Source organism: Eleutherodactylus coqui, chromosome 1, assembly GCF_035609145.1.
Source record: "Eleutherodactylus coqui strain aEleCoq1 chromosome 1, aEleCoq1.hap1, whole genome shotgun sequence".
Lineage (NCBI taxonomy): Eukaryota > Metazoa > Chordata > Amphibia > Anura > Eleutherodactylidae > Eleutherodactylus > Eleutherodactylus coqui.
This window is the reverse complement of record NC_089837.1, coordinates 208,812,523-208,837,735: the sequence shown is the minus strand read 5'-3', so window position 1 is coordinate 208,837,735 and position 25,213 is coordinate 208,812,523. Positions and strand designations below refer to the sequence as shown.

Below are 25,213 nucleotides of genomic sequence, written 5' to 3'. Positions count from 1 at the left end.
TTCAAGAAGAAGTGTACGAGAAACCGAAAATAGTAGGAGTATACAAATGCGGAAGAAAACGTTGTAAATGTTGCGACAATATTGTACAAGGAAGAAAAGAGGTCTATTGTAACAGAGAGAAGAAAAATATAAAAATAGACCAATTTCTGAATTGTTGTTCCCGTTTTGTAATTTATTTGATTGAATGTTCATGTGGACTACAATATATTGGTCGCACTACAAACACGTTAAGTTCCAGACTAAATCAGCATCGATTTAATATTTCTAAAGGGTATATGAAACATAGTGTTTCAAAACATTTTGCGTTCAAACATCAAAAAAATCCAAATAATTTACGCATTACACCTTTGGAATATATCCGCACACACTCCTTCTCGAAATTAAGAGCCAGAGAAATGTTCTGGATCTATAGGATGGATTCATTAATACCTGTAGGGCTAAATGAAGTATTAGAAAAAATATAAAAAAAATTAATATAAAAAAATAGCAATAATATTTATTTACATTTTATGAATATAAAAAATAACTTTTGGGTTTTTCTATTTTTATATATATACTCTTTTGGTCTTTTTTAGTATATAAAAATAAATTGTATGTTATTGGATATCATTTTAGGATTGTTTTTTATATTAATTCATAGGTACCCTCGTAAGATGATCAAATGTAGACCCATAAAAAAACCATACTCCCTTTCTCTGTGATTAGTTTTTAAAAAATAGAGATAAAATATTTATATATATATATAGATGTTATTTTAAATTAATGTTTTTAAAAAAAATGTGTTTTATACATAATCAAGAGTATTGTTGTGATGTAATTCTATCCTTATTGTTTAGAAGGTAAAACCGCAGACAGCGGAATTATAAATGTATGCTCTCCTATCGGAGTCCGGAGCCCAGCGCATAGGGACGGAGTTACGCAAACTACGTAAGTTTTTAACGTAGCTACGCCAATAGCGTAACTTCATTTACTAGAGCCGTCATATCAAAACTGCCGTCGCTTGAATGGTTACGTCAGCAGCGACGAGACCGGCGTCCCATGCCGCGAGCCCTGGACTCCGCACATGGAGGAAAAGTAAGTGACTCTATATAAAGCAACTAAGATTGTGTTATGTCATGCTTGAAAAAGACGCTCTGAATAGCGTCGAAACGCGTTGCAAGACTGTTATAGTCCTTTTTGTATAAATAAAATATACTTCACTGTATATTTTGGTGATTTGGAAGTCCCTATTTCGGATTGCAAAAAAGCCCCAAACAAAGAGCGCAGGAGGATTTTTTGTCTTCTACTGATTGTATTTTCCCCATTGTGGGGTGTTATCACCCACTGGGGTTTTTTCCTACTGCTGCATCTCCTTTAAGGATCACTGGGGATCCTTTTTTTGCAAGAAGAAAACAGCTTTATTTCTACAGGCAAACGGGGATCATCGGTGCAAGCGGGTTCTTTGCGTTCACGAAGAATCCCGCTGTGCACCAGGTGAGTAAAAATCCCCTTTACTTCGGTTCATTTGTGTGGTGGCGCGGATCTATATTTATGAATGCACTTACACTCTTTCTGACAACCACAGTTAATTAAAAGTTGTTTTCAAAATGGTACCAACATACATATACCAATATGGTAAATGTTATTTATTACCCCTTTTGCATCGTATGATCTGTTTTACATGCAGAAAACGTTAGTTTGAAAATTGCAAATCTTTCAAAGTTTTCTCCAAATGTAGTATTTTTTTTAAAAACAGTTATTACTGTTTAAAGTGACAAATGTCAGATTCGGTCAAGGCCAAAGTTGGCTGCAGGCTGAAGGTGTTAATAGGTTAGAAAGCATTAATATTGCTTCCAGGCTGTAATGGAGATGAGATTTAAAAAAGACTCTGCACTCATCTTAAGCCCTTTCCAGTAATATCAAGTTTCTCTAAATATCAACTTTAGGGGAGGATAAAAAACACATTCAACTGTAATTGTTACGTATGTAATTGCAAATTTACACAATAGATAATATACACAAATATCAGTACACAAATTGACACCATAAGAGAATGACTGTACACAAATTGATATTTGTCCTTGCCTTGTCAGCAGGAGTTAACCTTGCCCAGGGTTTATCGGCACGGCGGTCATAGTCCAGAGAATCTGTAACCTCTACGTATTCGTTGAAGCGCAAGATACGTCTGGCCTGCAGTTCAGCCACTGAAGGCCTCAGGCTGAGCTGGGAATTAGAAGCAAAAAAAGAAGAGGATAAAGCGGTTACAAAGCACAATATCAAACGTTAATCAATTCTATACCTGGTATTAAGACAATCAGGACACCACTCCTAAAATAAGGACACTGTGAAAGGTCTAAAAATAAACTAATTCTTCCTCAACAAACCTATTAAAACATGACCCAAATATTCTGCTCTTGAATTTCTTCACACTCTTGTTCCATATACAGAAAGGCTTTGGTGTCAGAGACAATATTTACAGGAAAACAGAATAACTGGTGAGAGACATTTTACAAATTGTGTAATGTTAGGTAAAGGTGCACCTCAAAACATCTTCTGACATGTAGTTGGGAAAAATACACTAAGGCTGCCTGTCCACGGGCCATAGTTCGTTGCGTTATCCGCGGCGATGATCTGGCTACAGGTAACGCAGTGAAGGCTTTCCATAGCATTGCTATGGAAAGTGCAGCCCCCTTGTCCACGAGCGGAGAATCATAGCGATTTTCCGCTCGCGGGATACAAATAGCAGCATGCCACGATTCTCCACGGTGAGCCTATCTGTCCGATAGGCTCACCGCAGAGACCTGACAGCTCGCTCCCCCATGGCGGTATGTCGCTAGCGAAATTCCGTCACGGACGTGGACAGAGGGACTAAGTGACTGAAATAATTAATATACCTAAAGGCTGTTCACAGAGAAAGTCTGGTGCAGACTTCATCAACAGAAGCATATTAAAAAGATAGAAAATTAATGGCAGAAAAAGACCACATAGTCCATCTAGTCTGCCCCTATATGTCATTTTCATTTTTCTCTAGATCTATGCATATCCCATGCATGCTTGATTTAATTTATTGTTGATTTTCCAACCACGTCTGCTGGGCGTTTGTTCCAAGCATTTACTACACTTTCAGTAACATATTTCGTGACATTACTCCTGATTCATCCCTTCCCTGCCAAGTTACTTTCTGATGCAAAAAAAGTCACAGTGTGCTCAGGTGTAGGCCTACCCATCTATAGCTAACTTTAAGGGGGCATTCTACATAAAAATATTCTACATCTTGAACGATTAAAATATACATGTATGTGGCTGCTATTTGTTAAATCAAAAAGAAACCACAAGTATAGTAATCAATGCATGTTCTGTCTAGATCGATCAATACCTTAAAGACAACATACTTGCAAACGGTTTGTCTTATTGCCTGAAACAGGAACAACCCTCTTGCAGTTTTATGGACAGCACCATCTGTTCTACAACATATACCTTCCGTGTCAGCCTTCGCTTCAGTTCTCTTCTGGCTTCCTGTTCTTCTTCTTCATTTTTTTCTAAGGTAGAATTATAGAACAATAAATAAATAAGAATGCCATGAATGTTCTACAGATACAGTCAAACTTTTTAATGATGGAAGATTTGTATATTTGACACTGATAAGAGGAATCCTTAAAAAAAAAAAAAACTGCAGGCTCACAGAATTGTTAACCCCTTAGTGACGAAGCCTGTTTGCGCCTTAGTGACGAAGCCAAATTTTGGAAATCTGACATGCGTCGTTCAATGTAGCATAACTCCATAAAGGCTTTACATATCCAAGTGATTCTGACATTGTTTTTTCGCCACGTGTTGTACTTCATTTTGGTTGTAAAAAGAGATCGATAGAATTTGTGTATATTTATTAAAAGTACCAATATTGGAAAAATTTTGAAAAAATTGTCATTTTTTCACATTTTCTACTGTAATATCTCTCAAATATACTGTACAAATTTTTGATAAGATATATATTTCCATCTATTTACTTTATTCTGAATGCACACTTGAAAAACTTTTTGTGTTTTTTCTAACCATTTAGAGGACGTACAAATTTAACATTACTTTTCAGCATTTTGAGGAACACTTTGCTTTCCTGCACCAAGCCAAGTTTGCAAAGGCTCATGAGTGTCAGAATAATAGATACCCCCCCTCCCCCAATGACCCCATTTTAAAAACTACACCCCTTAATGTATTCACTGAGGGGGGTCGTGAGTATTTTGACCCTACCAGTTTTTTTTTCAGGAATTAATTCAATTTAGAGGAGAAAAAATAAAATTTCATATTTTTGCAAATATGTCATTTTAAAGACATATTTTTTTCCTATAGTGCCCATGAAAATGAGGATTTACACCCCAAAATGGATACCCCCTCTTCTCCCGTGTTTAGAAACATACCCATTGTGGCCCTAATCTTATGTCTGGATGCACAACGGGACCCAAAATGAAAGGAGTAGTCGGTGTCTTTCAGAACATAAATTTTGCTTGAAGGCATTTTAGACCCATAGCACTTTTGTAGAGCTCTTGAGCGGCCAAAACCAAAGAGAAGGCCCACAAGTGACCCCATTTTGAAAACTAGACCCCTTAACGATTTTATCTAGGGGTGTACTGCACATTTTGACCCAATAGTTTTTGAATGAATTCAAGCAAAGCAAAAGGAAAAAAATGTGATTTCCGTTTTTTTGGCAATTCTGTCGTTTTAAAAACTGCTTTTTTTGTACAGCACACACATGAATGAAGACTTGCACCCCAAAATGGATACCCCTGTTTGTCCCGTGTTCAGAGACATACCCATTGTGGCCCTAATGTTATGTCTGGATGCACAACGGGGCGCAAAATGAAAGAAGTAGTCGGTGGCTTTCAGAACAGAAATTTAGCATGAAAGTGATTTAGGCCCCATAGCACGCTTGTAGAGCCCTTGAGCGGCCAAACGACAGAGAACCCCCACAAATGACCGCATTTTGAAAACTAGACCCCTTAACGAATTTATCTAGGGGTGTACTGTGTATTTTTACTCTACAATTTTTGAATAAATCTAAGCAAAGCAATAGGAAAAAAATTACAATTTTTATTTTTTTGGCAGTTGTGTCAATTTAAAAACAGTTTTTTTTGTACAATGTACATAGGAATGAAGACTTTCACCCCAAAATGGATACCCCTGTTTGTCCTATGTTCAGATACATACCCCTTGTGGCCCTAATCTACTTAAAGGACACATGGCTAGGCCTATAATGGAAGGAGCACCCGTTGGATTTCAGGGTACAACTGCATAAATTCCAGGCCCCATTGCCCACTTGTAGAGCCATTGAGCGTCCAAAACGATAAAGAACCCCCTCAAATGACCCCATTTTAAAAACTAGACCCCTTAATGAATTCATCTAGGGGTGTATTGTGTATTTTGACCCCACAGTATTTGAATAAATCTAAGCAAAGCAGAAGGAAAAAATTATGATTTTCATTTTTTTGGCAATTTTGTCAATTTAAAAACTGTTTTTTTTGTACAGTGTACATAGGAATGAAGACGTTCACCCCAAAATGGATACCCCGTTTGTTCCGTGTTCAAAAACATACCCATTGTGGCCCTAATCTACTTATAGGACACATAGTTAGGCCCATATTGGAGGGAACACCCGTTGGATTGCAGGGCACAACTGAATAAATCCCAGGACCCATTGTTCAATTGTACGGAATAAAAATTGACTCCCTAAAAATATCCCCCCCCCCCCCACACACACACAGACCCCTAGCCCTCCGCGCCCTTTTCGGCGTTCCACAAATCTTAGATAAAAGTAATAATGTGAACTGTGTGGTATTTCCGAAGACAGGGGTAATTACGGAGGCTGGTTGGGATGGGTACATGGGGCAATAAAAGCGGGTATCTCCTCCCCTCTCCTCATGCTTTTTTGGGGGTATTTCGTGACCTCAGTGGTGGGTATGGGGTGTAAAAAGTAGTGTTCCGTGAGTCTCCGTAAGCTTGATGAGGTGCGGCGGTCTCGCACAGAAGGCGCTCAACAAGGTGCTCCTAGAACTGCATGAAGGCGAGCGTTCCCTGGGCTTCTTATAAATCACGTATTACAGGTAGCGGTCTGAATAACGCCGGGCTCACACGGCCGTAGGTGGAATCCGCTTGCGGAGGCCCGCAGCGGATCTTATCTGTGAGCCCGGCTGTGACCCTGTGTACAGCCGCATAATGTACTGCGCATGACTGCCTACTCACACAGGCGGTCATGCGCAGTACCTTTTTTTTGTTTGTATTTCCCGCACCGTCGCTTAGCGATGGCACAGGTACCCGCAGCCCATATACAAGGTAGTTACGTATGGGCTGCGGGTATATCCGCGACCATGGAGCACAATAGGCTCTATGCTGCGTATATCCGCGGTAAAATAGAACATGCTGCGTTCTCTTTTCTGCGAGTGGATTACGTAATTCCAACCTACTAATGTGAGCAGAATTGTGTAATCCAATGCGCTTCATCTGCGTATTACCGCGGATCAGACGCATGCGGAATCCGTAATTTCTATCCGGTCATGTGAGACCGGCCTAAGGTAGATCGCTACCTTTTTATCACGTGACCGGGGACCGCTCAACGAGGCCACCCGTCACTGTTCCGGGCTCTCGGCGACCATTGGTCGCTGAGAGCAAGGAGATTTTAAATTTCCTGGGCTCCCCGACTCCTGCGCATGTGTCCGGTGTTTTGCCGGCGGTCGCATGCCCAGGATCCGGGAAAGTTCACGGGAGAAGATCACATCGGGGTGCAAATACGGAGGCCTCCGGTAAAATGTTTCATCTCCTCTCACTGATCGCATCCGTGAGGGGAGATAAAGCTTCACCTTTTTTTTACTTTTACGTGTTCGCCATTATCCATTGGACAACGGCGAACACGTGACGGGGAACCGCTGACCGCGGCCCCCCGTGAAATCTCCAGGCTCTCGGCTAAGTTTTGTAGCCAGGAGCAGGGAGATTTTCAATTATCCTGGCAATCCACGGCTTTTGCGCATGCGTCCGCCATTTTGGTGACGGGCGCGTGCGCAGAAGCTGGGGTAAGATCCGCGGATAAATCCGCGGGTCTTAGGTACGTCATTTCATCCTACCTCACGGATATGATCCATGGGGGGAGATGAAACGCAAGCTTTTTAAACTTTTTTTAAACTTTTTTTTTTTACTTTTACCCTTTTTTTTTTTCACTTTTTACAGTTTTTTTTTTAACTTTACATGATCAGTGTCATCCATTGGATAACAGTGATCATGTCCCCGGTATAATCTCTCTGCTCCGGGCTACACATGGCAGCCAAGAGCAGAGGGATTTTAAATTTCCCGGGGCTCGAGCCCGTCTGAGCACGAGCCCGATGTCAATCATCGGGCGCGCATGCGCAGACGGGGATTCGGGTCCCGGGACATCGGGGAGGACTTAGGTGAGTATTTTCACCTACCCTCATGGATCTGATCCATGAGGGGAGGTGAAACTGACTTTTTTTAAAACTTTTTTTTTAACTTTTTCGCGATCGTCGCTATCCAATGCATAGCAGCAATCGCGTGCCCGGTAACACCTCCTGGTTACCGGCTACCTTCAGGAGCCAGGAGATTTCAAATTTGCCAGGGGCTCCCGGGCTTCTGCGCATGCGCCTGATGTCATCGGCTGGCGCGCATGCGCAGAAGACCGCCGGCGGGTCCAGGAGGACCCGATCTCCGGGGGACACCGGGAACAAGCTGCGTGAGTATTTTTAGCTGCTCTGATGGATCCGATCCATCAGGGCAGCTGAATCTTTACTTTTTTTCACTGTTTTATTTACTTTTTTGCGATCGGCGCTATGCATTGGATAGCGCCAATCGCAATGCCAGTGGGGACTGCCCGCATCCTGGGATGACAGCTCCATGCTGTCGGCTACCTGCGGGCACCGACAGCATGGAGCTGTCACGTCCTCAGGCAAGTGGGCATCAATCCAAAGAGGATGCATAAAACTACGTTCTCTAGGATTAAAGCCCACTTTCTGAGGACGTAGTTTCCCGGTTGGGGCAGTCGTTAAGGGGTTAAACCCCCGTGTGGACATCGTTACATAAGCAAAAGGACAGAAGTGCTCAGACGAGTGCTGTGCCCCTTTGGATTTGATCACCTATACCCAAGTTGTATGGACTTTCTAGATGCTCATAGAACATTTGACCTACTCTCTGATGATAGCCAATTAGAGTTACACTATGATCCATTCCCGTATAAAGAAAACTTTATGATTTGGTTCATTGTGTTTGTCAAAATGACAAACAAGCAGAATTCTGTGCAAAGCAGGCTGTTTTTTAATTCTTCATTGATCAGTGCTACTGTGGTCTAGACACCATTTAGGTATTGCGTCCAATTCAACTTTTTTTTTTTTGTTATAAGACTTTGTTCAATATTTTTCTAGGATAGAAAGTTTATAAAAAATGTTTAGCATTTTTGTTCCTCCCTATTCTTGCCTTTTATCACGGCTCCATCAGATTAGGATAGACGCTATGGTCAACCTTTTTAAATGTAGTTATTCCTTCCATGATTTATGTAAAAAAGACAGTCTTAGGCCCATTGTCCATGGGCGGATTTGATTTGCGGAATCCACACAGGTTCACCAGCGTAGAAGATCCGAAATTCAAAGTGCCCATAGGGAAGCATCGGCATCTGCAGCTGAATTTAGGCATGCGGATTTGATTTGTGGACTTTGGCAATTTGCTCATCATCTGAATTTACATCACAGTAGATGCAAAATTTAGAAAAACCATGGAGGTTATGTTAAGTGTAATTCAAGGGGTTCTATTTTCAGCTAAGAAAATGGATACTCCTGAGGGTCAAGATACAATTTTCAATACAGATGGGCTAAGGCCGCCTGTCCACGGCGGCCTTAGCCGATCTGATAGGTTCATCGTGACATGCCGCGATTTTTATACGCGAGTGGAAAACCGCAGCGGATTTCCACTCGTGTACATTGGGCTGCGCTTTCCATAGTTATCCTATGGAAAGTGTTTCATGTATCACCCGTGTGCAGATTATCGCTGCAAATAACGCAATGAAATATCGCTGATGGACAGGAGGCCTAAATCTGTCCATAATAAGCAGCAGACCAATGTGTTGCATTTCTACTGGAGAAATTAAACATGTGCAAGGATTTGGTTGGACTACATGACATTGGACTAAGGCATTTAAAACATTTTAGCAGAAAACAATGTTGCTAAAAAGTGTATGCTTTCTATAGTCCAAAGTCAGGAGGGTCCAGCAATGCTCGACTCCCCTGACCGTTTGTTTCATGATCAGGAGGAGAGCTAATAAAGCGCTTTACAAAATCACTAAGAGAACTCTGCGGCTGTATACTGCCAGCGCAGGAGAAGATCGCAGAGACACCTGCGGGAGAGAAAACTAACCTCCCAGCATCCATGGAACAGGCGGCAGGCCTACAGATGAAGCTGGTATGAAGGACCATTGAGGACCTCTGGGACATAATCGTCACCTGACCGGAAGATTCAGACTGGGGGCGTCAGGAGTCAGCAGGGTTAGCGGCTTTAACTGCCAGTATGCACAAGTGTTTATAATGACTTATTGAAGTCAAGATGTTTGCATAGACCGTTGTGTGTATGTATATGTAAGCTGTGTATGACGTGTGTGTACGTTGTATGTGCTGCTTGGCTGTGTGTGTACATGTATGTACTAAATATGCAGCAGAGCTGGGTGTGTATGTTCTGTATTTGCAGCAAAGCTGTGTGTGTAAAATGTCACTGATGGAGGAAAAAAAAATAAAATCATAAGAAACGCATTAAAAAAAAAAAAAAAAAAAAAAGGACAAATTAGGGTGACAATTTGTCATCTTGCGCAGAACTCAACACCAAAATCTGCACCACTAACATGTGGATTTTGATGCCGATTTGAAAATGGATTAAATCTGGCTACAATTTAGATATGCATATTTTGGAGTGGATTTCTGCATCAGCAAATTCTGCTGCCCCCTACTGGAATAATTCTGCCCGTGTGAAAGCACCCATTGGACAAATTTTTCATGGAGGAAAAAAAAACGCAAAATTTTCAGTGGAGAATTCCACCTCAAAAATAGTGTCAAAATGCACATCTTTTTGTGCTGTTTTTGGTGCAGATCTGCACACTGAATTTGCCTCATGAGTTGGCAAAATCCTAATGCTAAATTCTGCTGTGGAAATTCGAGTTTCCACGTTAGGAAGTGACATGTCAATTACTGACACATACATGATTTTCTGAGTCGGAATTCTGATTGCAGGTGTTGTCCATCAACAGACAAATTCCGCTTGTGGATCTGTGTTTATTTTTTAGGCAGAATTCACGTGCTGAAGGGTGAAGGTTGGAGGAGAAGGCCAGGATCGCATCGCACTGTGCCCTGCACTCAGTAGTGACTCATGGAGCGGCTCATGCCACACTGAACGGCGCTATGACGGAGCTGCTCCTGCTGCACTCAGCGCCCACATCGAAGTGCTATACAGGAATGTGCAGTGTGATGTGGGTGGGAAATATTTTAAATTATATGCGCTAACAATAAAAGAAAAGCACGCGGAAGCCTAGGAAAAATTCTAGCAGTGTCTATGAAAGTAAACGAGTGGGGCAACACACAGGAGGTACCTCCAAGTTGGTTTGTCCTGGGTAATTTGTGTATTCAAAATAGTGGTAATCCAAAGGCATCAGCTATTATTCCTAATTCCACTAAGTAAATTTAATGAGCGTGGATATTTATATAATAGATGGTAGTCGTTGTCCTGGGACAAGAATTCTGCTCATAAGTAGAAGCATTTTCTATTACAGTCACCATCCGGAGACGGGCTAGCTATTAATGTTACAATATTTAATAATGACAAGACATTACCCAGTACATTATTAGTTATCTGCCATCTGGTGGATCGAGTATAAATATATAATCTCTTAAACAAAACAGTATATAGCATTAGTAATAGATGTCTTTTCTGGGCATATTAAACAGTGATGTAATATAAAATTTACTAACGTTTTAAGATGTTTCTTTGCTCCAGTTCTTCACTTGTTGGCCTCTGACTTAACCTCCTAAAAATTAAAATATAGATATATTACTTCAGGTCTACAAACCTTCCGTTGTCGATTACAAGCCCTCACAGACAGGGTCATCTTTCCATCTTCATCAGTTTGTAAAGGTGCCTTTACATGGGGCAATTATCACCTGAAAAGTCTCTGGAAACAGAGAACTCTGGCGATAGTCGTCCCATGTACACACGGCCACAGACAGGGCACTGAGTGAGAAATCTCTCCCTTATCAGAGTCACTTGGTTTTTAGCTAACCCAAGAACTAAGCAACTATTGGCCTGTGTAAACAGAGTCATTCATCTATGAAGGACTGCCTCTTTGCAGTGAATGAAGGCGGGCAACTGGAAGAGATCTCCTGTGTACTCCGCCTCTGAGCGACCATCGCTCCTGTGTTCCTGGGACGGCTGTAGGGTGCTTATGCACCCGACAGTCGTCCCATGTAAAAGGTACATTAACTCATTTAGTTCACATTTATTGTTCTAGTTGTTTGTATTTTATCCCATTTTTACATGTACAATGACATGAAATTAATGGTCTTTTAAAATAAATAAATCTGACACCGCATATTAACAGCTGCTGTAGAAAGGGAGGCTACTATGTAAAAATAAGCGAAACATGTCTTGCAAACCACAAACCCACCTACTACATTATAGGACAGTGGTGGTGAACCTATGGCACGAGTGCCAGAGGTGGAACGCAGGGCCCTCCCTGCTGGCATGCGCCGCCATCGGCTGCCCAGCACTTGTGAATACCAGCAGGGGCAGCGGCTCCCTTGTTGGCATTCACTCAGCTGCGCTGCTAGTCACGTCACAGTCGGGGCCGCTGTCGGGGGGACGTCGCCGTTGGGGCTCGGGGCCGCTGTCGGGGGGACGTCGCCGTTAGGGCTCGGGGCCGCTGTCGGGGGGACGTCGCCGTTAGGGCTCGGGGCCGCTGTCGGGGGGACGTCGCCGTTAGGGCTCGGGGCCGCTGTCGGGGGGACGTCGCCGTTAGGGCTCGAGGGCCGCTGTCGGGGGGACGTCGCCGTTAGGGCTCGAGGGCCGCTGTCGGGGGGACGTCGCCATTAGGGCTCGAGGGCCGCTGTCGGGGGGACGTCGCCATTAGGGCTCGGGGCCGCTGTCGGGGGGACGTCGCCGTTAGGGCTCGGGGCCGCTGTCGGGGGACGTCGCCGTTAGGGCTCGGGGCCGCTGTCGGGGGACGTCGCCGTTAGGGCTCGGGGGCCGCTGTCGGGGGACGTCGCCGTTAGGGCTCGGGGCCGCTGTCGGGGGACGTCGCCGTTAGGGCTCGGGGCCGCTGTCGGGGGACGTCGCCGTTAGGGCTCGGGGCCGCTGTCGGGGGACGTCGCCCTTATGGCTCGGGGCCGCTGTCGGGAAATGTCGCCATTATGGCTTGGGGCCGCTGTCGGGGGATGTCGCTATTATAAAATACCAAGTCACAATTATAGAGATGCACAGCCTAACACAATAACAAACAAACAGTTGCACCATTCATGTCTTGTACTGAGTAAACATCCACAGTGTCGGGGAACCCTTAAGTTTAACAGTCACCAAGCTGAAATTCCTGTAGCTGTAAATAAGCTTTGAAGAACAATGAGAAGGACTATTCCTCCCAGCAAATGTGTTTAATTTTATCAGTATTTCTGGAATGCTTTGCGTACACAGCCACCTTCAGGTCATGCCTCAGCATCTCAATAGGGTTCAGCTCAGGATGCTGACTTGGCCATTCAAAAACACAAATCATTTTCAATCATTTTTTAGTTGATTTACTCGTGCGCTTAGCACCATTGTTCGGTTTCATCAATTAGGGTGCCTTTCCACTAGCCTTTTTTTTATCGCTGCATATTTTTTTCACACGATTGTCAATCGGACTTTCTAACGTTAAAAACGCAACGCAATGCAATTGTGTTTTTGGTGCATTGCATTATGTTTTTAACATTAGAAAGTCCCATTGACAATCCGTTAAAAAAAACGCAGCGATAAAATAAGGCTAGTGGAAAGGAGCCCTTAAAGTCTTCTCAGCTGGAGTTGGTGGTCGGCTGCTCGTATATAGTGGATACATGAACACTTCTTATGTAATTTGATACACCTTAGACCTCATGTGCAAGGGCACGCACGGTGGAATCCTGCAGCAATTTCCACCCGTGCCCGAAGCCATGAGGCCAAATATGACAGCATACTCACCTGTCCGGAAGCTGCGGGTCTCCCCTTCGTCGTAGCTGGATCCTCTTTCTTCAGCACAGCGGATGTGCTCGGCACGCAGGCAGCATGCTGCGCGCATGCGCTGTGCACACTTTTTAAAAAAAATCTTCTGCTCTTCAGAAAATCCACGGCACAGCACAATAACAGCTGTGGGTGCGGACGGCTTATGTTTACTTTAATGGAAGCCGCGGGAGCCGTCGTGTGGGAGATCCCCAGGAAAATGGAGCATGCTGCGATTTCAACCCGCACACCAGAAGAAAAAAAAAAATCCCATCCACATGCATTTATTTGCATTGCAGATGCGAATGCATCCATATAGGCTTCTGGAGCTGCGGATCTTCCGCATGTGAGACACGCACAGATTTTATAGTTAAAATCCGCACGTGGCCATTGGGCCTTAGTGTTCAATGTTTCCTGAATGATCACAAGGTGGCCATAATGCAGCAAAGCAGCCCCAAAACCATGATGCTCCCTCCACCATGCATCAGAGTTGAAAAGAGGTTTTAGTGTTGGTTTGTACTGCTCTTTTTCCTCCAAACATAGTGAAAAATTTATTAAGACGGGCATTTCAAATGCCGGTTATAATAATATTCAACGGACGCAAGGTGAGCCCAAGGTGAGCTCTTCATGTATTAGGTGCATCTCTCCGTCCGTGCGCCTATGCAGAAATATACACCAGAGCCAGAGCCAATCGGGCATTCATTTCTGGTATAATTTAAGCCAGTTTCTGGGGTAGATTATACTAAATGTGTTGGTCAAGACGGTGACACCCCCTCCAGACAGGGCACACCTCCTTCTGACAAACCAGGTCGTCTTTTTAAAAAAAAGTTGGATGATGGCGCAGGCGACAAAAAGTTACATATTTCTGCGCAAATCCACCTCTCACAAAAAGCAACATGATTTCCTATTGGTCATAGGTTTTCCATGAGCATATGGCACAGCACCCATGAGAGAGCCCGCTTCCCTTTAGGCAGGAAACCGGAACCTCCCAGATCTCTTTAAAGGAGGGAACACCGCTCACCCCCTCCGTTTTAAAACAAGATCCATGAATTTGAGGCCCTTCGTATTTTTATTTATGTTTATACCTAAACTTTTTTTTTTTTTGCACTAAAACACCATAGTAGTGGGAATTAGTAGTGATATCATGGGCTCATGGAAAACAGTTTACCTGTTTCCCTCACCCCCAAAATAGCACCCATGAGAGATTAAACTAGATAATTAACTGGGGGGTGGGAGGGGGCTGCTAGCCTTAAGCACTATTCTACTGACAGCTTATAGCTCATTGGGTTGGACAATCCACAACCAATATTAGCACAATTCCAAGAATCTGTCTTACAAAACTGAATAATGGAAGTATTGGTACTCTACTCCTGATGCTGAAAATTATACTAAGCCCGGCGTCGCAAAATCCAGGCTTACTAAATCTCCCCCATGTTTATAGTATATTACATGAAGACATTGTGCGTGGGAGGATACATTCTTAGGTTCGTATAAACAGAGGCTTTTGCTTGAGAAATAAACCTGGAAAACTTGGAAGATTCATGAAGATGGGCGTTCTTGCATAACAAGCTAACTAAATTCAGAGTATATGGTCACAACATTATAATTTGAATAGACAGAAAAGTGTAAATGGCACCTTACAACTACTCCTTCATATAAGGAGGTAACTTCAGAAAGAAAGTTTTATACAAACTTCCCATAGAAGGAAAACGTTTACCTTGTCTTACCCAATGTAATCTCTATATTCCTAAAACTGCACCTCATATTCTCATCTTGTTCTTATGCAATCATCAGAACAGTCTTACCTCAAAATTCTAAAAGGTATCCTCTACCGCGGCCCTCACTGAAAAGCATATTATGAGGAAAGAGGCTTCATCTACTGACCTTTCCGCTGAAAACCACGGGCTAAGCTCAAAGGCCTTAGGCCAGCAGCTAAGTCCAGAGGCCATAACAAATAGGCAAAAGCTATAGAGTAAGCTGAAACTCAGAGGCTATGCAGGCCAACCCCAAAGACTTACGCAGGTCAAGCCCAGAGACTATGCAGGCTAAACCAAAGTCTAAAGGCTATACCAGCCAGGCTACAAGACACAGAGTCCTACTGCCATACACCATATGCAGAACCCAGAAGACATATGCAAGGTGCAGAGGCTAGAAGCAGAGGCTACTCAGCCGCAGGCCAGAAGTACAGGGGCTGTTCAGCCATCAGCAAAGCATTTTAAGGCTATCAGCAATTGGAAAAAGGTTAGCAGGTCCCGAGTTCAAATACTGCATGCACAGGGAGCCACCCTATAATTTTCGAACTTATAGTGTTAAGGCAAAGGTGGAATGCAAATCGCCACTAAGGACTGGCTGGAGATCCTCTTACAAAGTGCTCATTTCTCTCCCTAGCTCCAATCAGTGGTAATATTATTAGGCATTGCCCAGATCAGTACACACCTGAGCTCCATCTGCTGATGGAAGCACCAGATAAAACTGGAGGTTACATGCAGGAAACCTCTGGTTCAGGTGCAGCAACACAAGGGAGCACGCCATCACTGAAGAGCTTTCCCTCCCTGATCTCCAGAGACAGGGGAGCACAGCATCTGCTACAGGGGGCAAGAGGATGATTCCAGGCTTACCCTTTTCTTACAGGGTTGCCCATTGTGATCTTGTAGTGACCTTAGCAGGACACCCACTCCTTGGGAGAGGAACAACAGTTCTGAATTTTCTCCATTCGTAAATAATTTGTCGAATGGTGAATTGCCATTACACTTTGCAACCTTTTACAGCTTCATGTATTTCTATAACCTATCTTCTGAGCACTGAGGCTCGGTTCACACTAACCAATCTTGCTGGGGAAGAAGAGATTTGTCAGAACCAAGGCTATGTGTGTATTTAATGGCTAAAGCACCTGTGGCATTCACACTAACAATCTCATCTGATTTGAAACACCTTTTGCCGATCAGCTCTTGGAGAAGTCATTACACAGAGAGAGGTTCACTTACTTTTTCTCTGTGGATGTTTACTCAATGTGCTCATTAAATACGTGACCATTACAACGGTTCGTGTATTAGTTTAGATTGCGTTTGTAAAGGATTTTAACTTCCATAACAGACCTAATTTTATTAGTAATAGATGCAGAAATCTTGGCAATTCCAAAAGATTTGTTTACTTTTTCTTGCAACTATAGTAAACAATAGATCTCACTGTTTGGCTTTCTGAACTGGTTGTCACGGCTTGTATAGTGGCCTCCAAGGCCCCCAGATTTCAAGTCATTTTTTTACTTGTAGTGACACTTAAAGGGGTATTCTGCAAACTGGGCAACATTTTATTGCCATTAACCCAAATATCCATCTAAGGGCGCACACCCACTGGCGTTTTTTTCTCTATTGTGCTGCGAGAGCAAGTGAAAACACTCGCCTCGCAGTGCGAGAAAAAAGCCGGGATAAGGCCGGGATATCGCCAGTCTTTTCAGTGGGACCAGCGGCAGCAGCCCTAGCCCCATTTAAAAAAGATGGGGAGAATACCGCGGACTTCTGCAACAGCTGTGGCAGAAGTGCAGCATGCTATCCCATTGCTTTCAATGGGATTGGCGCTGCTGCAGGTCCATTGAAAGCAGTGGTTTGTGGCAAATTCATGAATAGCCAAGCACTAGCTGTAATTGGCTAAGCGCTCAGCCAATAGCTAAGCACTAGCTGTTATTGGCTAAACGCTCAGCCAATCAGCACAGCCCTTTCAGGAGGCGGGGATTTTTAAACCACTTTTTTTTACCACTTAATGATGATTTTTCAGGGAAGGGCTTATATTTCAAGCCCTTCCCCGAAAATCATTCTGCAGGATTTGCCACAAACCACTGCTTTCAATGGGACCGGCAGCAGCGCCGATCCCATTAAAAGCAAAGGGATAGCATGCTGCACTTCTGCCACAGCTGTCACAGCTGTGGCAGAAGTCCGCGGTATTCTCCCTATCTTTTCAATGGGGCTAGCGCTGCTGCCGCTGGCCCCATTGATAAGACTGGCGATATCCCGGCGTCTTTCTTGCGCTGCGAGGCGGGTGTTTTCACTTGCTCTCGCAGTGCAAAAGAGAATAAAACGCCAGTGGGTGTCCAGCCTAAATCATCAGTACCTTTTTTTTCTGCTGACCTGCGCCACCGCTGCGTTTCAGCCAGCTTCAGATTTCCATATTTTTATTTAAAATGTCCGCCCCGGAGTACAAGAACTACATCTCCCACAATGCCCCGCTGCTAGTGCGCATTCACGACTGTACAAACTGTCGTCATTACAGAATGTGAAGGCACAGAGCAGCCTGACCAAGAAAACAGCAGAGCACAATGTAACTATTGGATATTAATCGGGAACAAAACGTGGGAAGGCCACGGATGAAGCAATATCTCTGCTGCTCTGTACAACTTATTATATTGCAAAGTTACAGGTTATGCCCTTATGACACATACAGGTTTCACTTTGAATCACTAGAATACCCCTTGAGAAGTCATGGCAGGCAACCGGTAAAGATACAAAACATGAATTTTCTAATGGAATTAATTTAAAATGGTGTATCCTCCAAATAATAGCATTCATGTAGAGCATTCTATCTATCGAGCATTATTTTTAATATTCATTAAAGGGGTTTTACACCCAAAGACGTTTACCTCCTACTCACAGGACCGCACCTCCAAATGTCCCTGTGAATGAAGTGTGCCTATTTGACCACCACTCCATTCACTTCTGTAGGGAGATGGAGATTGCTGAGTGCAATGCTCTCCACTGGTCCCATAGAAGAGAACACAGCAGAGGCCGAGCATGCACACTGCTGCTCCATTCACAGTGGAGTTCAGAAGTGCTGTTATCAGGATCACTGGGGTCCCAGCAGTCGGGCACCAGTGATCAGAAATCTATCTGATAACCTGCGGATAGGGAAAACATTTCTTTACTGGTAAAACTCCTTTTAAGGATATAAAGATATGATATCCCAAGATTTGCCCATATTTTACATACGCACAACATCTGCAATACCTAAACTTTTGTGTTCTGCAAGGGGTTTTCCTATTACTTAAAAGTGCTCCACAGCCACTCTGTACTTCCTGGTTGCTGCTGACCAGAACCTGCAGCTGCTGCAGCCAATCACTGGCCGCGGCAGTGACCTTCTATAGCCAGTGACTGGCTGCAGCAGTCATATGTCCTGGTCAGCAGCAACCAGGAAGTACAGAGTAGTTGTGAAGCAATTTTTAGTAATGGAAGAACTTCTTAGAACATATTGTAACAGTATTGTAAAGGTGCATTCACAAGAGAAACTCTGACCAATATTGCGCTTTTAATATTGCGATGTCACTGCGAATGCATTGTCATTTGTGAGAAAATCACATTGCATTGTTGAACATGAGATTTTCAAGCAAAAAATATTAAAAAATTGCATTAGTGCTAGTTTTTTCTCACTCATTGAAAACACTGGGCGACATTTCTCACAGAAAATTAGAACATGCTGTGAACGTTTGAATGTGTAAACAGGCCCAATTAAACATTGGGGTCTCTTTAGTGTTAGTTTTGTGCGTCTAGTCAGATGTGGATGTTAAATGCACTGCAAATGGTGAAATCCACCAAAGATCTATGACATTTTTGAAAATCTGCAGCACGCTTTTACATCCACTTCGAAACAGCTGTTACATGTGAATACGATTTTTAGGCCTCATGTCCACTAGCTAAATGGAATTGCAGATTCCCCAGCGGATTTTGCCCATAGGGAATCATTGGCCATCCACGGTCCATTAAATTGAATTTTGCACCCGCGGATGGCATTTTAAAAGAATTGCGTTTTTCACGCGCGGGAGAAAAAACGCAGCATGCTCCATTCTGCCGCGGATTCCGCGCGGATCGGCAACATTGCTATCACATTGATAGCAATGTGTGCGGATATCTGCATGCAAAAAAATACCATTTAAAGCAAATCCGCGCGGAATCCGCCGCAGAAATCCGCGGCAGATTCTGTGCGGATTGTATTTTTCAAGTGGACATGAGGCCTACAGCCTTTGTCAACTCATAACTTGATATTTTACAATGGTGGGTGTTCTATAAATACCTCACTAGTTTTGTTCCAATCTGCTGCCAGAGTTCTTGACGTTCCTCTTCAGAACTACGTGGTAGAATGTTCTTGTCTTCTAAATCCTTTTTAGATGGTCTGTTACCAAGTTTTATAGCAAGTGTATCTCTTCTACGGATTTTACTTGCCAAGGCACCTGACAAGCAGACATACACAAGATAAGAAGTATGCACATCCTCCATTACAGAACACACCAATGCACGATTGTTATATAAAACAGTAGACGGGTAACATAATACAAGCATGTCTAAAACTATTAGGGTACTGCCTCAAGAAACCGCATCAAAATATGCTGCATTCGGACGTGGTTTTTGAGAAGGAATTGGTCACTGAAAATTCGGCTGCAATTCCACAGTGTGAACACACTCTAGTCAGCAGCTATTTAACCATTCATAGCTCGCTTGGAAACAAGAATCTTAGTGAACAATTTTACCCATTGTAAACTGTAATTGAATGACTTTGGCTCAGCCAATTCATAAATCCTGTATCCGCAACGCGACTGCTGTTGATTGCTTCTTTGACCGCTGCTCAGCCACTCAATGCAGCAGTCGAAGAACCAATGACGTGGCTGTGATTGGCTGAGCAGTGGTCGAAGAACCAATCACAGCCATCGCTTCCTGGAAGTGGGATTTATAAATCCCATAACCAGGAAGTGATGTATGAGCGTCTGAGGACTGCGGAACTCCAGACCTCCGGAGAGCAGCGTGATGGACCCAGAGCGTGCCTGCTAATGTAAGTATAAGACCTAGAGCTTCTTTTTGGGCAAAAATTAATATAAGACAGGGTCTTATTTTTGAGGAAACACGGTAGTAGAAGCAGTGTTTCCTGAAGACCCCGTTTGGTAATTATGTCCGCATTCCTCTACTAATGAGTCGCATAATTATTCATTAAACCTTGTCATGATTTGTTAAGTTCAGGAAGGTGGTAGAACACTATGATCTCTTTGTCTGTTTGCACTTTAATAAAGTTAAGACTGGGCTCTCTAGAAAGAGCGCAGTGGTGACTTCACGCATTCGATGTCTCATGTTCTTTCTCTGACGATCATAGTTAATTAATTTGGACATATGTTAGATCCCAGTAACCTTCTTGCTGAATCTAAATTTGAAGAGTTAGTCCAACAGTCATTCAGGTACAAAACAGTCATTAAGTTATTAAACACAGATTAAATATATATTTATATTCTTTGTGAGATAATGCCTTTATTGTAAAACAAAATTGCAGACTGAGATAGGGAACCAGTTTAGGAATGGCCAATTTAGCAAAGCAAATGCAGGATAATGTATTATACATTATAATTTTTTGTTGTTGTGGGGGACAGGGTTATTTATGTAGTTTTGTCATATTCCTCAGTATCCATATAAACAAACTGAAGAAGGATATATATTTCTCTAGAATACAAAAAGCAACAAAATTACAAAAATATTTGACAACTTCTCACTTTCTGTGCTGTCATCATCATCTTCATCATCATCTGTGTAAAGGATGGGTCCATCTGAGTCAGAGTCGCTGGTCTGGCTTTCTTTGCCTTCACTTCCCCCATCAGGACTGACTGAAATATCAGAAGGTTCATCTGTCACCTCATGACCTGAGGGGTCTTCTTGGCTTTCCACAGCTATTTCACTATAATTAATATTACATAGAACCTCCTATTAATATTTTTTAGGACGACACATTTAATTGTTTATATAGCAGTACTGTTTCACCTTGATGGGGAAAAATACAGTAGAGCACAGGATAAACATCTGACTAGGGTAACTCTAGGATAAAGCATTGCTGCTTAAAGGGGTTGTTTTGTTTGAATAATACCTTTCTCGTCCGTATCATTGGGGGACCCAGCCAGACCATGGGATATAGCCACTGCCACTAGGAGGCGACACTAAGCAATAGTGTTAGCTCCTCCCACCAGGCTATATCCCCCCTGCAGGCACTCAGCTGATTAGTTTTTAGCTTAGTGTCTGTAAGGAGGCAGACATGTCAGGTCCAAGAAGACTTTATGGCGGGAATACGGGGAGTCGGGGCTTTTCCTGGCTTTCCTGTTCTCCCGGGGAGGGCGCAGGCAGGTGGTGTCTCCGCCACACTGCGGCGCCCTACCCAGCGAAGAAAAGGTGGCACGACCCTGCCTGTGTGCATTGGCGTCGTCGCCCACCAGCAATAGGGTTCCCCCCTCTGGAGCAGCGCCCCTCTCAGACGGCGAGCGCAGGGGGGAGAAGCGAAGCAGCACCTCAAACCCCCTCTAAATCTGAGGTCGGCTGCCAGGATCCCGCATGCACCCACGGCTGGTAACAAGTACGGCATACAGTAGTCTGCAGAGGGAGCTGCGGCGCCGGCTGCGGGGATGCCTTTGTGTGATGCACACGGCACTTCCGTTGACGCGGCGGGGCTTCCAGGACAGGACACGCCCACCTCGGACGCGCGGGACGTTTAAGGAGGCGGCTAGCAGGGAAAATGGCCGCTCACAGTACCAGGACAGCAGTTCCCCGGCTCTTGCAGGAACTGCTCCCCAGTGAGTCACCCCATTACCTGCCATTGGCATTTACTACAGAAAACCGCAAGCACCTTCTAGCAGTGCGCTTTTTCTGCAGCAGCACCAGTCGTCCACATCACCAGTCGCCAACAGCTATAGTCTCCTGCAACGACAGTCTCCAGCGGCGGCAGTTTCCAGTGTTTGTACCACAGAGAAGGCCGCCAGGACCCAGAAGCTCCAGGTGGGCCAGGACAGCCGCAGGACGGGGTAAGCCCTGCCAAGGCAGCTCTCCCCTGTGTCTTTTTCCCCCCTGTGGGTACTCGCTCTCAGCAGTACACGGAGACACCCTACCCCATTCCCACCACCCCTTGCGGTTATCTATAGGTGTGGATTGCGTCATGTATGACCCTAGACCAGAGGGTTCCAGTCAGGCTATGGGAAGGGCTAAGTATTATGCGTGCACGTTGTGCAGCGTTAAGTTCCCCAGCGGTCAGGCGGAATCTCGCTGTGTAGCCTGTAACCCAGTGCGATCGGCTCCAGGGACCCCGGTGCCCCCCGCCGCCCCTGTAGAGCAGGTAGCCGAGCCTGAATGGGCTAGATCCCTGGCCGCAGCAGTGTCAGGACTAGCCAGCTCGTCGGCAGCAATACTGCGCCATTTGGAATCCGATTCGGAGGTGTCCTCCCCGGAGCGTTCGTGGGGAAAGTCACACAAGAGGCAGACATCCCGCAGCTCTAAAAAAGGTTTCCCACAGATCTCGTCGGTCCAGAAGGTCGTCCAGATCCTCGAGGTCGCACCACTCTAGAGAGTCTTTTCACGCTCCTCATGGGTCATGGGGAACATCCCGGACGTATCCTAGGTCCAGGGAAGCTTCTAAGCAGTCTCGGTATACAGGGAGGTCGGTTAGGTCTCAGCCAGACCCCTCACGGGCCTCATGCTCCTCAGCCTCTCAAGCTGTAGACCAAGATCAGCTTCCGCACGGTTTTTCGGGGGGTAGTAGCGGTCTGGAGGAGGACGAAGCGTCCGCCGTGTCCTCACCGTCAGACGTAGATGATGAACAAGTGTCCAGGCTGGCCACTTTAATGGACAGCTTGGTGGTAGCAGTGAAGGACATGCTGCAGGTAGCCGAGACTCCAGTCAAGGTACCACAAGCTACCGTATCATTTAAAGGGCAGAAACGCATTCGCCAAACATTTCCTTTTCATTAGGATTTTGAAGAAGTCCTGGGAAAAGAATGGGAGAATCCGGACAAACGTTTCAGGCAGCCAGGTAAATCCTGGGACACCGCGTATCCTTTTTCAGAGGATCTAGTCAAAAACTGGTCGGTGCCTCCGGTGGTGGACCCGCCAGTATCACGCTTATCAAAGAGCTCGGCGTTACCGTCAGCCGAGGTTGCGGTTCTAACCGACGCGCAGGACAGGAAACTTGATGCATTGGCGAAGACAACTTTTCAGGCGGCAGGCACCGCCTTGCGACCCACCTTCGCTTCGGCCTGGGTGAGCAAGGCGTCGGTGGCATGGGCAAAACAACTGCGCAAAGATATTTTGGCAGGCGCCCCGCCCAGTGAGCTGTTAGACGTCACTGAAAGGATCATTCAGGCAGGAAGATTCGTCTGCGCGGCGAGTTTGGATATAGCCAAATTTGTTGCACGCGCATCGGCAGCGTCCGTGGCTACACGGAGGACGCTATGGCTGAAAAACTGGTCATCGGATGCATCATCGAAAGCAGTTCTGACGAAACTGCCCTTTGGGGGCAAGAGATTGTTTGGCCCAAAGCTCGACGATCTAATTAAGGACGCTACGGGCGGGAAGATTACGTCACTCCCGCAGGGGGCTGGAAGATCAAGAAAGGCGTGATCTAGGGAGAAATCCTTTTTTCATTCCTTTCGACAGGTTACATCCCGGCCCACAACAGGACAGTGGACGCAGTCAGAAAGCGCCCCAGCAGAGCAGAGGAAGAATCCTTCCTTTAAGACCAGGCCAGCCTGGCGGGCTCGCTCCAAAGCACCTAGGGACTCAAGGACAGGAGTATCAGCATGAGGGTCTTCTCCCATCCGCTATTCACAGGGTGGGGGGCAGGCTCTTCCGGGATGGCAGGGTCAGACCGGTCCTCGACCTACGAAGGCTAAATCATTCCTGGGAGTTCCAACATTTTATTCTGGCACACTGCAACAGGTCGCAGTGGACGTTAGACCAGCGAATCTCCATAACACCAAAGGTTCGCCTTGCCCTGGGATGGTGAACGAGGCTCTGGAGAATCCAAGGGGAGGTCACTACCATTCCGGATAACGGCCCACTCTACAAAGGCGGTGGGGGCTTCCTGGGCGGTTCAGCATGGAACCTCAGCATTACAGGTATGTAAGGCAGCCACTTGGACGTCCCTGCATACATTTGTGAAATTCTATAGGGTCCATACATATGCATCAGCGGACGCTGCCCTGGCAGAAAGGGGACTACCGCCTGTAGAACCTGACTGCTGGGGACCTTTTTTTCTGGGAATTCCCACCCTTTTATTTCCAGGACTGCTTTTGTACGTCCCATGGTCTGGCTGGGTCCCCCAATGATACGGACGAGAAACGAATATTTTTGGTATAACTTACCGTAAAATCTCTTTCTCGTCACGTTCCTTGGGGGACACAGCACCCTCCCAAGGATTAATTTCTTTATAGCAGGGCGGAGCCCTTTGGTCTCGGGTCACAGTTGACGAGATATATATCCAGAAGACTGGTATGTCTTTCCTTGGTTTACGTGAAAATGTAAATAATTTTTTTGTGTACTCCCACTGGCTGTTCCTACTGCTTGCATACAAACTAATTAGCTGAGTGCCTGCAGGGGGGATATAGCCTGGTGGGAGGAGCTAACACTTTTGCTTAGTGTCGCCTCCTAGTGGCAGTGGCTATATCCCATGGTCTGGCTGTGTCCCCCAATGAACGTGACGAGAAAGATTTTACGGTAAGTTATACCAAAAATATTCGTTTTATATAAAGAGTCCATCAATGATAAGATAACCATAGGGTGTTCTACTTGCACCCACAATGATCAGTTGTAATCTGTGGGGTAAGCTGACAGCAAGTGCTCAGTTTCCTTGCAGCGCCACCACAGAAGTAGTAATTGTGAGTTCCGATTGTAATTAATGGGCTTTCCATAATGTAATGCACAGACATGCCATTCCCTGTGTTAAAATAATGTGCTTTTAGACATATTTTCTTTATCAATACTTGTATTCTGTAACTGCATATCATTCTGTATTCTTAAATACTATTGTATTTTTAAGAAATGGTGCAGAATTATTGTAACATTGACATTCCTGGCTCTGGTGTTCCCAGATGTTCGGAGCACCTGTTTAATGTTTGTTCCTCAACCATTTAGCTGACTCACATATTCTCCATAAGTAAAATATAATGTTAGTTAAATTCCCAGACATGGGCAATGTAAACAACACGACATCTGTTTTCA

At 44.7% G+C, this 25,213-nt stretch overlaps 2 protein-coding genes across 5 annotated transcripts in view; one reads left to right on the top strand and one right to left on the bottom strand.

Moving 5' to 3' along the window:
• Nucleotides 1-25,213, top strand: part of ADAT2 (adenosine deaminase tRNA specific 2) — a 628,714-nt gene that overhangs the window by 325,945 nt on the left and 277,556 nt on the right. The window lies entirely within an intron of this gene.
• PHACTR2 (phosphatase and actin regulator 2) overlaps nt 1-25,213 on the bottom strand; it is a 210,492-nt gene that overhangs the window by 7,407 nt on the left and 177,872 nt on the right. For all 4 annotated transcript variants that reach the window (XM_066605467.1, XM_066605470.1, XM_066605469.1 and 1 more), the window contains 5 exons: nt 20,735-20,916; nt 19,276-19,432; nt 10,974-11,029; nt 3,457-3,518; nt 2,065-2,202 (listed from right to left, as the gene is read on the bottom strand). In XM_066605467.1, the coding sequence (XP_066461564.1) occupies nt 2,065-2,202; nt 3,457-3,518; nt 10,974-11,029; nt 19,276-19,432; nt 20,735-20,916 (595 nt within the window). The remainder of the gene's footprint in view (nt 1-2,064; nt 2,203-3,456; nt 3,519-10,973; nt 11,030-19,275; nt 19,433-20,734; nt 20,917-25,213) is intronic.